The sequence below is a fragment of the Sinohyriopsis cumingii genome, chromosome 5 (assembly GCF_028554795.1).
Source record: "Sinohyriopsis cumingii isolate HCF-2022 chromosome 5, ASM2855479v2, whole genome shotgun sequence".
In the NCBI taxonomy this organism is placed as follows: domain Eukaryota; kingdom Metazoa; phylum Mollusca; class Bivalvia; order Unionida; family Unionidae; genus Sinohyriopsis; species Sinohyriopsis cumingii.
In genome coordinates, this window is record NC_142965.1 from 25,986,458 (window position 1) to 26,002,652 (window position 16,195).

The window sequence follows — 16,195 nt, forward strand, 5'->3', positions numbered from 1 at the left end:
TATATGATTTCATTTATATTTGATTTAATTTGTATTTGATTTGATCGGATTGTTTGTGGGTTTTTTGGAACTTTTTATTTTCTTTGCATGTCAATGGAATGTAATCTTATTTACTAGGTGTTTGATATTTTCCAGAAAATTCAGTTTCATCTGGAACTTTCCATAAATACATAACAATAGAAACACTGTTTTATTTTTTGACTTAGTTTTTGGCCTTGATTGAGGGTCAAGTATTGGCCCTGACTGAGGGTCAAGCAAACAAGTTTTTCTCGGAATAAAATGATTGGGTCTTATCAAGGATATACAGGGGATACGTGAATTTTATGGGTAAACTTGATCACGTGAACCGCAATTTCGCAATTAAGCATTTCCAAAATTGCGAAATACTTAGTATTAATAGTGATGTTTAGAGAGAGAGAGAGAGAGAGAGAGAGAGAGTTGTGGGGCTTTTAAACTCTTGATGTCAAGTTGTTTTCTTGTGCTGTGACCAGTATTGAGTTTTGATTTTTTTTGAGTTTTATTTTAATTTTTCGGATTCTAAAAGATTATTTCGTTTCTCTGGAAATATTTTGTGCTCGTACAGAATTCGTGAACAAAGACATTTCTTTACAATTTTATTTGGATTTCCAAAATCGAAGGATTATTTATTTTGTTTCTACAAGGAACTGTAGACAACAACATTGAACAGGATACAGCATACGTCATCGCCTTCCATCATGGATTTTTTTGTCGGGACTTGAACTTGAATTCATTGGAACATTTCAATATTAGGACTTCTAAAATTTTATTCGTGGAGTATTCTTGGATTAATTTTGGATTTAATTCTTGAAACCGTAAGTTATTTTTTTTTATTTTTACAGTATTTTTCCAGGGAAATAAATTATTATATTTTTCAAAGCATGTTGTTTTCATTCTTTGTTTTATTACTGTTTATTCAAGAATAAACACGTAACATAAGAATATATGTGTGTGTGTGTGTGTGTGTGTGTGTGTGTGTGTGTGTGCTGTAAATCCATTAATGTCATGCTATGTTCCTATCTATATTGTGTAATAATGAAAAATTAACTGAATGAAATCTCTGTTGAAGGGGAAATAAAGTCAGTCAGTCACACGTACGTACGTGCATGCATGCATACATACATACATACATACATCCATACATACATACGTACGTACGTGCGTGTGTACATACACCATCTAGCTAAAAACGAAATCCCAGTTACCAAAGAGTAAGACGTGGTTTTCTCAATTGTGAAAACTTCTCTGATGGCAACATTCTGTTTTGTTTTTTTTTTGTTGTTTTTTTTTTCTTTTTTTCTTTTTTTACAATTTTAAAATATGGGTTACAAATAAACCTTCTGCTTTTACCACTTTAAAAGTAGCTTTTACCTGCGGTTATATATGCATACTTTTTGTAACTGCCGTTGTTTGTGTTGGGTGTGATGAAGGGGCAGATGAAGGCCATTGTATTTATACTAGTTCTAAGGACCCCATAATAAATGAAGGAAGGAAGGGTGATATAAATTAAGACAGCAATCAGAGAAAAGTAAAGAGTTTGAAAAAGGATGATCTTGAATACTGAATGGCACCCAAACGTTACTCAAACAGTACAAACATCTCAAGGTGGATAAAAAAACAACATTACACATTTTACATAAACTTTATTACACGTTTCTTCTCTAAGTGAAAACGCAAGTCTACACTAGGGAAGATACACCCTGTGTCAAACTGAAATTGTGTATTTCTAGGTGACCTACGGTTTTACTGTTTTGTTTTAAGAACATTGAGATGATCTTAAAATATTGCACTATCCCTTAAACACAAAACAAGGCACATCGTACGGCCCTTCTAAGTCTGAATTACAGGCAGGTCTTCCTACCCTACTTTAGTCTGATCTGTATAAAATATCTTGTAACAAATGTGTTTGCCAATTTCTTAATTCAACTTAATTCGAAAAACAAAACTCCTAACTCCTTTACGAAATCTACTGACGACTGGTTTCTATCTGCTTTGTTCGCTTTCTTTAATTGGTTGGTGTGATTTCAAATAATGTTTTGAGATAGAAAGAAGAAAAAAAAGAATTCATTTTAATTGGATAACCAAACAGTGACTTTATTAAAAATAAAAAGCGATTCTTCAATGATATAAACAAACTAGTGAAGTAAAACTCAAACGATCAATTACATAAACAGCATTTGGGCTTACTGGTGTGAGTTTATTCCTTAATCCTCCATCCACAGCAAAATAAACGTTGTCTTGCAATCTCATTCCGACTTGATTTTAGTCAAATTTCTCTAGGAAATCAGAGCGGTGATAATTGCAGTGTCTAATTTAGACTTTTAATTGCAATGGTCATCAATAAGAGATCTACAAGGAAATGGACATTTGTATTTAAGTATCATTACAACTGATACATTAAAACCATCAATTTAAGATGCTGCGTTCCTGAAAACAAATATTTTAATCGTAATAAGTTATTGTCATCAAAGTTACAGTGATGAGTTTTTAACTCGGGTTGCTCTCAGTTTCTTAAATGCACCTTGCATATATCTTTATTAGGATCTACGTAATGAGTTCAAATTCATGACTCAATTCAAATTTATATAACCATGTTTTGGCATTCCTATATTATCACAGAATTAGGTTGAACTCAGTTAAGATCAAAATGTAGTAAGTAAAACGTAACCTGAATGATGTGCGAAAAAGCATCACTTCTTAATGTCCTAATTACGCAGATTATACAGTATATTTAACCCTGAGACATATAAATAGAGTGAATATATTATTATGAAGTTGATAGCTTTTTATGTAACATACACAATATCAATTTGGCGCCTGTAAATATCAGGAGACACGTGCTTGTCATTCATATGTTCTACGTATGTGCCATGTTTATTTAGACAATATATTGTTCTATATACAATTTTCCGATGATTTTGAAGATAAATATATAAACTCTCTGTACAAAAATAAGATGCTTTGGCACTATACCAAATAAGAATATCTTTGTAAAATGCCTGCACTAGTGTGTATTGAATTTACAGAGACTTTCCGAACGTCTGATGTTTGGAGTGTCAAACGTAGAAACTGTGTAAAGATTCTATGTAAGGTTCATCTCGCTCGTCACTCCATGAGGAAGATCCACTAGATACAGATGAAGCAGACTCAAATGTCTTCATGCTAACATCAGACTGGCTAACAACACTTGATACAGAGGTTAAATCCGAACTCGTGGATGGCTGTCTTGAAAGATGAGACTGAGAACTCGGAATACTGGATATAGATGCTGTTGTTGACTTTAAGGAAGATTGTCTGGACATGCGCGATCGCACACTTCCGGCACGTGACTGTTCCCTAGAAGTTGTGGCAACGTCTAAAACAATAATATTGCCATCATGGTCGGTCGTCTCCCATTTTGAGTTGGAGACGGGTTTGCAAACGTTTGGAAATAACGGTACTAAATGTCCCACTCCTGTAACACGGAATTGGAGCTTGACACAGTCTACAGGACGAACTTTCGTATCGCCCTGTATTTTCTTCAGAGCGAATTGAATATCATAGTGAATATGCGAATGAATTGTGAACATACAGAAATCCTGTTTGTTTACATCTGGGTCAAGTCCTAATATCAGCTTATAAAATTGCACCATGTCGTCCCAGTTTTCCTCGCTAGTGAATAACACTATTCTTAAATGTTCCTTTCCATAATGCACTTGTCGAACTGCCCAAAGGGGATATTCTTCCGAAGTGTAAAAGTAGTCCTGGCTGTTGTAAGGGTATGGGTTAATAGATCCATTAGAAACGTGTTCTGAATGGTGAAACTTCCATGGTGAATGTTCGAAATGACATTTTGCGTTCATGATCCTGTTGTTACAAACTACTTCATCCTCATGCAGAAAAATCATAATAGCCGTACTAGGAATATAATATGCCGATTTATGGAGCGCTGTTTGGCTGCTTTCAAAACTTTTTCTCTCAGATATTCTGAGTAAATGAAGGTCTCTATCTATCCAGTTGATGATTGGTTGGTATAAATCCATTAGCGGATACATTTCGTGAGATTCCGCAAGAAGTTGCACAGTCATCCGGTAGGGGTCGCTGAGGGTGATAGAGTCGGAATCAGAACTCGACATGCTGGAATTCATGCTCTCAGCGTCAGAACGGAGGGAATTCACTGAAGACACACTATAGCCTGGAAAAGAAAATAATAATATTGTATTTGAAAGTTCAAATAAGATTCTTTTAATAATGGGAAAGAGTGCCAAACACATCAATACGTACCCCGATTATGATCAGTGACGATATGTCCACACGATCATGATTACGCGTTGATATAATTCGTATCATCTGTTGACAGTCAGATGACGAATTCTGATTCTGATCAATAAAGATATGCCCATAACCACCTTAATAATAAGTTGAAATAATACGTGTTTAACACGTGCAAATTTCTCATGCCGTATGCTTGTGTATCCAACTGATCTAGCGAACACAATTTTTTTGCATTGATGCAAGAGGATAACTTGTATCCATTTCTAAGCTCAAATACCTTGAGTTATCATCAGCGAAGAAACATCGAAATTTTCGTTCAGATATTTGAATATCTTTATAACCAAGCACGTGATAATCATTATTATTAATCGTCCGCTTTTATCGGCCTAAACGAACGACTTTTTGGCAATAGTAACGCTGAATGGAACTTTATTCTAAGCCCTTATTAATAATTTCTGAATGGTGTGAAAATACGTGCTTAAATCGACGAAGTATCCAGCTAGCATGTCCCTATCAATAGAGCATTCAGTGAGCATGTCAGTATCGATTAATACTGCATCAGCAAATATGTACATAATAGAGTACAAGACTTAACAGTTGGTATTAACAACTATTCGCACAGGGGTGTGAAAACTGTAGCAGGAACTTTTACATGCTGCGATAAAGATTTTCCAAAAAGGGTTAGATAATCGTTATGTTAGGTCCTTTTTAGTCACACGTGTAACTCCTTGCCTGACTACCGTTTTTGCCTTGCCTGATTTGTCACTTTAACCAATAGCCATGAATTGTACGGTTTTTCATTTGCAGTGTTTGACACCGCACAGTAGAACATAGCCAAGATGTTTACTGAATATTGTGTCAAAATACGTCGGTTTTGGCAAATGTAAAAAAACAAATCATATTAGATTCCTTCTTTGAACGCTCAAACTGTTTTAACATTCAAAATGTGGAAGATATATATATACGTATTTTTTTTTTTTTATACAACGAACATTCAGTCTTTTATTTTATTTGTTGTTATAACTGTCTTTCATAACGTCCCTGCAAATGACTCACGATCAGTCTTACAGAGCACTAATTGTATTATCCTCTATTAACTGCATGACTTTTAGTCGTCTCCGAACATATTCTATTTTGAAAGCGTTTGTATATAATACTTTACCAGAGTAAGCATTAGTAAGTTAAACATCCCAATTTTTCAAAAATTATCATAAATTAATTATCCAATGTCTGATATAACAAGCATTGTGTCACCAAAAGAAAAAGCATCCGTTTTTAAACGTCACTGGAAAAGAACTTACCATCATACGAAGACCCGGACGAGGAATGACATGATGATGTCGTGAGGCTCCCTCTTCGTGACCTGAAATATACAGCAAAACAAAATCTTTATTGTGTGCGTAGTTGCTGTTAATTTTGAAGGCAATTAGGCCATTCTAACAATAGGGTTCTTTCAACATATAAGACTGCATTCCTTTGAAAGAGGTTTATAAATTAAAACCATGGCGCTAACAATGACGTAGAAGAGCGAAGTATATAGCTCGGGGATAACGCACACTGTTTGAATCTCTCAGGTCCCAGGTATGATTGTATTTTGGACACGTATGAGAGCAAGAGGTCTTAAATCGGACATCAAGGATGTTCTCTCATGCATTCCAACTTTAAGACTACCTTATTCCGCCATGTTGTCAAAGTTTTCAGAGCATTTTGGGGACAAAAATGAATTTGTAACAGTTTAAACTTCAGTCATCATGTCGAAAACGACTATTAAAACAAAAAAGTGGAATGGCTAGAAATGTGTATGAAATGTGACTACTTAAAAAAATATTTTCTCTAAAATAAAACCCATATACTAATGAAACCATATACCACGACCAAAACCCATATACGTATACCTCCATGTGTTTGTGTCCAGGAGTATCTTCTTTTTCATTAATTATTTTGTATTTTGTGGATACAAAAGTTTTATCAATACTTTAAAATTTTCACTGAAAATTACGTTTGATCCATGGTAAAGACTGCCTGTATTTCGTCAGAGGAAAACATGCGACTGTCTGTATTTCGTCTGAGGAAAACATACCCTTTTAGTACATTTTCGCTCGAATAGGTAAGTTCATGTGCGATTTTAAATGGATATTCGATACAGCAATCATATACAATAAAGAATCATCGATTCGGTCCGAAACAATACTGCTTGTAATAAATGTAACGGGAAACCGCTCGTTGTGTACCTGATCGCTAACAAGTAAGAGATACAAATACGGTCTGACGCCCATTGAAATCAGATGATTTGAGCCCACTGCATGCCAAGACGTGCCAAAATAGATTACTTACCTGCGCCACAAATGGCATACATTGTAGCCCCTCTGTCATCAAATTAGAGGCTTGAATAACTTTTTATTTGGAAAAGTAATTTCAATATTATACAATGAGTAAAGAGTCGTCTATTTTGGAACAGGCAGGGCGGAAAACTAATTATAAATGCAAACTTAAAATGCGGATTTTCTAAAATTAAATCTACGTTCTTTACGAGTCACTCTGTATATGTGGAATCGGCACTTTTCTCAGCCGGTAAGCACATCAAATTAAACCGGCACAGATGGCATTTTCTGTACTTTTCAATAGCGGACTGAATTGGTATTCAAACAAAAAATATTTTAAATCAGTATAGAACATGGTTATGGTAGCATAAATAATTTGCTTAACATGGTTAAAACATGCATATAATTTCTCTCCAATGCGTCAATCAATCAGTCATGGAATTTTTGAAAACGAATGATCTTCGAAACCACGTTTATATTAAGTCACTTAATCATTTAAAACAAAAGTGACAAAACTCAAACTTTCATATATGTAATTTGTCAATCGTTGATAGGCAATGTACATAACGATATTGTTAATAAATGTCTTATAGACAGATTAAGTTAGAATCACACAATATGGCTGAAGGTGTTTATACAACAACTGTATCTTCACTGAATATTCATCCGTCAATGATTGTCTGTAAACGTTTTAGGCCTTGATTTCAATGACACAAAGTTTGTAGCCTTTGTAGACTCGTGGAAAACAGAAACATATCGATAAGTCAATTTGGTACAAGGGTATACTTCAAGATAAAGAACAGTTGGCCATTCTAAATCTGTAATCCTTTTAGTTTGGTATGATATGAACCTGAAACGTGATTAATATTGTACAGGTTTGTATAGCTAACAACTGCATATACCGAAAACATACTCATATGTGATTAATATTGTACAAAGGTTGGGTAATTTAAATTTACATATACTGAAGGTATTCTATCACTATATGACGCCTGTGTTTAAATGTTATTTAAAAAAATATATATACAGCAATAACCCGTAACAGTATTCACAGGCGATACTTTGTTTTCTGTAGGACCCTTGCTGATTTATCCAACCCAGTTTATGTATACAGATATACAAATGTACTGAAACCACGAGTAGAAACAGAAGAGAGAAAAAGGGGTTGGGATGGGGGCGACACTACTTGACCACACTACAAAAGTACAAACTTTTAACCGGATTAGAAACAAAGAAATAAGTAACCGTATTGGATGACAACAATACGTACCTTTGGTATGAGGTCTTGACCGAAACCACTTGAACGTCCCTTAACTTTGAATCGAGGATTGCAAGATTCTTGAATTTACGATGTCTAGAGCTGTGACTACTTGACAACTGGGACAAGTTAAGACTCAAACCTATCTACACACAGGGTGGATTACGGCACGTAGGTTTTATCTTAGGGGAAACTGTATTCCAAACAATCAGGCCCTGACATGAGCATAACGTAAGCATAGGTTGTGATTGATGACCAGTTTAGCACTTAGGTTAATACAACCTCATTTAACAAACAAATATTCTCCTGAAGTACATATTAGCAATAAAGCTGGTATGGGAAATAAATGTACGGAGTTACTGCCATTGTATCTGCCTCTATATTCGATGATGTGTGTGATTTGGATTTGTAACGTAGCTTTAACAATTTCTCAGTCATATCGCTACGATGTCTTCAGTGTGGCGGTTTATAGTGATGTATAGCACTGGGGCACCATGCCGCAGACATGTAGCATAATGTCCCATCCAGTCACATTATCCTGACACCTGGCCGACCAGTCCTAACACTAACCTCTTAATGCTGAGCGGCAAGCGAGGCAGCTGTTAGTACCATTTTGTAAGTCTTTGGTATGACTCGGCTTGGGATCGAACCCACGACCGACCGCATCCGAGGCGGACGCTCTAACCACCGGAGCGGTCTATATTCGAGGATAACTGCCGAGTTAAACGATAACATTTGTGTGATGAAATATGAATAAAGCAACTCATGATCTCTTCCTTTATATTGTAAACAGAGAGCATGAGGGCCACCAAGATCCGCCTAGTATATGTGAGTCTTCTGTTTCCTACAATAAATATGAGAAGTGAACTCGCCTATACACTACTGCTCAGATAGTTCAAGTGCATTATGGACCTTTTGGTTTCCTGTTCCGGAAGTTTTTGCTCAAAAGCAAACCGTTCTTGAACAGAATAAAATATTGAAATGCCTTATTAATTTCATGCCACTTATTCATATTCAGGAGAGATGGTGTGTTGTGTTCGAAAGACATAGCGAGAAGAATGTAAATCAATCGGAATATAGCTAAAATATATTCCGAATTATACAGGATTTTGAAGTCTCAAGAGGAAAAGTAAAACAATATAAAACGTAGATGTCAAATAGAATGAATGTCGCTTCCTTTGCCGCAAAAATCGAGTAGACACCTTCGTGAGGATACGAAGACTTAGATTTGAACTCCTCGACCTCTTAAAAAAACGAAAGAACAAATAGAAAAAACAAGAAGATTCTAAGTCTCCTTTCTTAAGTAATTAATCATAATTTAAATACCGCCACGTTTCCTTACATATCTTATAACAAATACCAAATTTATCGGTCAGCCGATGACAACATTAACAAATATGGCGGGCGCCAAGCGATTTTAGGCCCAAAATTCAACATCTACTTCAGTAGGATATGGCAAAAGAATTGTGTTGACTGATACTGTTGCCATTGTATGCATAAGAGTTGTTGACGGTTGTATACGTTCTTTGTCTGAATTAATGGTAAACATGGGTATATTTGTGATACGTATGACTGGCAATATGATCTATATAAACTGTGTATTGGTTGTATTAAAGGTAAGTGATCGAAGTATACCATGGCCGATTTCCCTTTTATCTAGCATCGATAGACAGCGAAGTACATTTACACTACAGCACGTCTGATTGCGTTTATTCAATAGGGAATATCTGCCCCAAAGTTCAATCAATTTGGGAAAGGAAAGAAATGAAAGCAAAGGTTTGTTATTTGTTGTTTTTTATTTGTGGTAATAATGTTCGCTGGTGAGAAAATGATATTTCGTTGAATAAGGGCTATTGGAGTTTACCTGGACGCAAGCGTGGTGGCGTTAAGTAAACGTGTGTTACCGTGATAGATGTATTCACGGCTTATTCTCTGTAGTTGCATGATTTTGTAACGAGATTTAGGAATAAACTACAAGTAGAAGCAAGAGAAAATCGTCATTTACGCAGTTTTAGTTTAGCTAAAAACTTATATGGCAATATTTGGGCTTATTAAAAAGTGGTATCTTGCACAGCCGTGACGTTTGCCATAGCTGCTTTATTAGAACCGACTGAAAGTAATAGCTCATTCAAAACATAACATGTTTTGAAAATATAAAAGAATATATTTTGTTTCTTCAGTATGAATTCTTTATGTAACGTATTAGTGCTAATTCCTGCATATTTTGACACATAACACATGTTAAAGTTTCAGACTTCGTTCTCTTGTTACTTTTTTTCTAAGCCACTCCTTTTCAAGAAGAATCGTATGCAAAGGTAAAATATTAATGAAAGTGAGGTCTTGCCTATAGAAAACTTCGAATTCAAAGGTGAGAAGGAATGCTATCCTGAACACTTTCCACTATCCAACAAAAGCAAATCTTATCGTATTTTGTTATCCGGAGAATGAGACAATATACCAGAAAGCTTTCCAAACAAAACACGTTCCCGTGATTAGGCAGATAAATCTGATTACAAAAGCTTTTTGAAACATTTAATTTTTACAGTTGGCTGATAGCATTTGAGACAATCCAATCGTGAAGAGAGAGGAAGAAAGGTTCAACAAAAGACAAATTCAGAATTAGCGGCCACCAGTATAGCAAAGTTAACACAGTGAAGTTGAAAAAGGACTTTGGTGTCATACGTAAGAAATAAAGAAGGGTGGACAAAAGATTCGCCAGATAGTTGAATAGTTTCATTGATTTTTTGAGCGAAATCCTTCTTCCAAACTCACACTTGCATAGCCATTGAGATTCCTTAGATAAAGAATCCGAAAGAAAGGAAAACAGTACGATTTAATTTCCAAGATTAAAGACAATATTTTGAAAATATTTTTGGGGTAAAATCAGCGCGTTTACATATTATTATTAAAGCAGAAACCATAAAATTAAGTACATCGAATCCATTAACAAGAGAAATAATGGCAATGATAATAATGTTTTCATTAGGTCACGAACACAGGGACAAGGGTGGTGGTGGACGTGCCCCCCCCCCCCCCATTTCACATCTAAATATGTTTGGCCTACATGCGTAAAACTTCTTCTTAGCAGCTGACTATTACATGTTTGTCCACCCCCTATCCCCGAAAATAATTCTGCGGGTGTTTGGGATTATTAGATTGAAAGAGTTTACGATTTGGGATTATAAAAATATAACCATCAGAAAATCGACAGCACACACCTTGTCCTGTCGTCACTTGGCAAATAGGGGTGGATCCATTTCGTACTTGCATGCGCGTTTCAAAATGGGTAAATGCAGTTTTGGTAATCTGTGATTGTAGATGGTGGTGGTGGTGTCTGGGGTGGGGGATGGGAGTGGTCAGTGCAATGTAACATAAGATGCTACAATTCAAACCTTTCAAAACTTGCTAGATTGGAAAATAACAAAAAAGGATGAGTATATATATAAGACTAGTCCATTATTAATGGAAATAAAAAAAAAGAAAATGATAAAATTTCTTGTAAAATTATTTAACTTTGAACACAATTAATTAGCACAAGCAAGATCAACTGTGTTTAGAACTTAATGACTTTTCTCATTTAGGGACTTTAGTTTCACGGTAAAATTATGCTTAACAATGAAAAGATCTGAGTGGACTTTAAGAGGCAGATGATAAGTATATTAGAGTGTTCCATTTCACTGGTTAATTGCTTTATAACTTCGTTGAGTCTTGAGTAGAAAAAGGGACGCAGTGTAACTAACATGTTTTCATATTGAATAAACCAGAACACGCTTCCCAATGGAAATACAAGGACACAATTTATTTTAATATGTTAGATATGAATATAAGATTTCGTGCACAACCGGGGAACCAGTTCCAGGTGGATGAGAAATCACACTGTATCCGATATAAAAGTCTGGTAAATATTAAAGAGGAAAATAGGGCGGACTGGGCTGGGCGGTGTATGGGGCTGTAAAATGCTAATTGCAGTTTAGTAGCAGAATAACACGAATCAAAAACTATGCCCTTCCGGGCATTCTGTGGTCATAATGGTCCCAATGTGCTTACACATCCTCTCAAATAGTCAGATCAGCTAATCTCCCAGTAGAGATATATATCAGAAGGCAAACAATGAGAAAACAACAATTTGAAGAAAGTGAGAGGATACGATGACAAAGGATTGTGTAAAAATTTGTCAAGTGCATTCAATCAACATCAAGCGAACAATGGGCATATTTGTAGCACGAGCAAAAATGGTGCGTTTTCAAAAAGATCAAAGATTACATGTCCTTTTTTAGCGATGCCCGTATTAAAGGTTGAGTGGGAATATTGAAACTCTTTAGCAAAAAGAAGTCATGCTATTTAGTTATGTCACGTGAACAAAATTTGAAACAGATGTAAAGAATCAAACCATTCACGGGCCCTAACTTACAGTCGTCGGTCCATATCTCTCTCTCTCTCTCTCTCTCTCTCTCTCTCTCTCTCTCTCTATATATATATATATATATATATATATATATATATATATATATATATATATATATATATATATATATATGAGCACAAAAAAATCATCTTGCTTATCCAAATATTCTTTCGATGCCATAATAATGTTTAAGCAATGTTGCAAAATAGAATAAATTAGCTCTACTACTTGGAGTATTATCTGTTCAAGATAGTAAGCACCAACAATTAGTGGAATTACTACATTGTGAAGATGGTAATGGTACTGCAAAGACTGTGTATTAACAATTTATTACACTAACTCCAACGTACGTACCGCTACTTAACAGCATGGGTAAATTGCCAGTTTTACAATAAGTATATACTCATGTATAAGTCATCAGAGTTTTTGTAAACGTGACACACATCAAAACTATAAGTAAAGTAAAGGTTTGGAAGTTGGATCAAAACATAAATTGATTAACACACAATATATACTGATGCTAAATTGATTACTGCACACGAATGCTAAATTGATTACTGTACAATAATGCTAAATTGATTAATGCACTGCTCACTAATGCTAAATTGATTAATACAATGTACACTGATGCTAAGTTGATTAATAAACTGTGTACTAATGCTAAGTTGATTAATTCACTGTACACAAATGCTAAATTGATTAATACACTGTACACTGATGCTATGTTGATTAATACACTGTACAATAGTTCTAAACTGATTAATACACTGTACACTAAAGCTAATTTGATTAATACAGTGTACACTAATGCTAAATTGATTAATACACTGTACACCGATGCTAAGTTGATTAATGCACTGTACAATAATTTGACACTGATTAATACACTGCACACTAATGCTAAAAATACTATGCTCGTCTTTCTTATTTACTTTTTTAACTGCTAATAGACGAGCGGTGTTTTTTTGTGTCGTTTAGCATAAAGTCAAACTTACGGTCTTTATATGTATCTTAATGAACACAGTATCAAGCTTCTTTAGAATTATTTTATAATAGCTTACAAAATAACCAGCACTCCAAATCTGAATTGAGTTTAAATTGAAAAGGTTTGTTGAAAGCTTGTAGTTACCCATATTTAGACCAAACTGAAAACAAATGAATCATATACCACTTTCATCGAACAACAGTAACTGACAAGTTCAACAGGCAAAACAACTCTGTACCTCACTTAGAATCATTGTGAGTGGTACCTTCAAAACTTCTATACATGTGATTTACATATATTTGCAGAGACTAAAGTAATATGTATAATTTTAGGTTTTCATATTCTTTTTATCCTGCGCATATATCATACCTGTCTGTCTGTCTGTCTGTGCATGCATGCATGCATGTATGTATGTATGTATGTATGTATACTATGTATGTATGTATGTATGTATGTATGTATGTATGTATGTGCGTGCGTGCGTGCGTGCGTGCGTGTATGTATGTATGTATGTACGGTTCCAGAAGCCCCCTCCCATTCAAGCATCTTCCCCAATAATAAATTTACCTGTAATCCCAAAATGGAAAGTTTTTATCCTCCGAGCTATTATGGCTCTTCTTCGATTTATAAGCTCGCTGAAGATAGGTATCCATGATTCTGTTTCGAATGCCCCTTAATCTTTCACAGAAATCAGCTCATTCTCAATTCTTCAATTTGCAATTCTGGCTAATTGTCAACTTCACATCAAAGTCTCCGACAACTGGCACCACGTAATCCTAATTATCCGTGTTTACAGACAAACAGTCGGATATCCAAGGATTTGTACAGAAATAAAAATGCTGATTTAAATTCCAAAATATTGAATTTTAAAGCACAAACTCCATATAAGAATATTGATAATGGGCATACTCCAATTATCCACTAGAACTAAAGTGCAGCTTAATCTTAAAGTTCTTCCTAGTGCAATACTGGATAATAGTACAGCACTTCAAACTACACACTATATGTTCCTACGACTCGGGTATACTGATTTAGTACTGCGCCAATTGCGATATGACGCTCTTACAGTGGCACAGGTTTTTATCTATCGGAGTTCGTGTGTTTAATAATACGACTCAGGTCGCGCTTGATTGGCCGTCCGCCAATAGAATTGGCATGTTCTCTTCCGTGCCAATGGCTCTGAAAGTAAGTTTTAATTTGAACTATTAGAAATGCCACATGAGTTTTAAAGAGTACTCCAACAGTTGAGTTTTAAAGAGTACTCAAAGCGTTGAAATCGTCTGTGTTTAAATTTTGACAAAATCGATAAATATGTTATGTTTACTTAAAAAGAGTATTCTTGTCACGCAATTTCTTATAGTTGACATGTTCAGAAGTTAATACTTTGTATAACAAAAAAAACAATGTGCATTTAATTAGAATGAAATTTCCGGAACTGAGTAAGGATGGAAGTGACGATGATGATGATGATGATGATGATGATGATGATGATGATAATGATGATGGTGATGATGATGGAGTTGATATGACGATGACAATAATAACAATTACGACGATGGGGGTTTCAACTAAATATCTTGTCGTTATTAAATTTTTCAATCATGAATATTTTCACTTATATTTCTTTTCGACATGTGCAACAAGCAGATTTGTACAGATCTGTGTACAAACCAGGATGCATGTTTTTCGAAATGGTCACATCTGATTGATCGATATTTCAGTTTATTACAATGAAATTACATAGATAGAAATGAAGGCCAGAAAGTCCACTGAGGCAAAGTTGTCATCGATATATTCTTTAATGTACCTGTATACGATTTCAGATACGAGATTTTCACCATCAGCTAAAAGAGCTCTTTCGAAACATTAATATTTCTAACAATATTATAGTTGCACAGTCGGGATGACAAAGCAACGAGAAAAAACGGTAAATACTAAATTCTAGCAGATTGCTTTTAAAATTTACTGTCCTGTACTTATTATTGTAAACGCTTATTCTTTTTTCTTAAAGCTATCTTGTTCTTATTTTGTTATATATACACTACTACTACTACTACTGCTACTACTACTACTACTACTACTACAACTACTACTACTATTAGTAATTTCTATGTTTTCCAAAACTCAATAAATGCATTACCTACTAACTCTAGTAGAAAAAATAATGTAAAAAGTTAGTGCGAAATTCCCATTTGCATATTTTTTTAATCAATAAACTAGTAAATAGATTATTTTCCAAAATCCAACTACTATCATTTGATATTATCAATACTTTATGACGCACACACGTGTCAACAGTGGATTAAGGAAACGATTTAGACAGAGAGGCATGGAATCCCTCCCTAATTTTTTTGTTAGATGGACATGCTCGATAAAAATAATCGCCATTCCTTTATCTGATACAAAGTTCGACAAGTTCGCCACTAATCTTTTAATACTTGATGATTGCATTTCTTACCTTAAAGACAACTTAATGACTCGATGAGATTGGTCGTTCAAGCATGCGTGACATCCTTTCGAGGACCAAGTGGACATCTTGGGCGTATTAATTATCTCCATTATGGGGGAAAAGGTTGTCTTGGATGTTACATAACAATTTATTTGTCAGTGTCATTGACGGAAGATACCCTTAGGGTTATACAATTGAAAAGACGACATGTTTATGGTGTAATTAATTTTGAAGGCGCGCGAAGTATTCCTCATTTTTCAATCATAGCATCGTCTATATGGATGATGATAATGCAAATAACACATGTCCTCCCTTCATTATTCTATTACTTATTTTATTTGAGTTTAACAACTTCCACATACATATACATATATATATATACACACACACACACATACATACATACATACATACATACATACATACATACATACATACATACATACACACACACACACATACATACATACATACCTAAATACATACATATGTATACATACATACA

At 34.7% G+C, this 16,195-nt stretch overlaps 1 protein-coding gene across 1 annotated transcript; it reads right to left on the reverse strand.

Annotated features, from left to right (window-relative positions):
- Positions 1–1,646: 1,646 nt before the first annotated feature.
- LOC149798824 (protein FAM124A-like) lies at positions 1,647–14,295 on the reverse strand. The gene is made up of 3 exons (XM_089957720.1): positions 13,809–14,295; positions 5,574–5,635; positions 1,647–4,192 (listed from the first exon to the last, which is right to left on the reverse strand). The coding sequence occupies exons 1-3, from the start codon at positions 13,892–13,894 to the stop codon at positions 3,075–3,077; spliced, it is 1,266 nt and encodes a 421-aa protein (XP_089813846.1). The 5' UTR covers positions 13,895–14,295; the 3' UTR covers positions 1,647–3,074.
- Between the last annotated feature and the right edge of the window lie 1,900 nt (positions 14,296–16,195).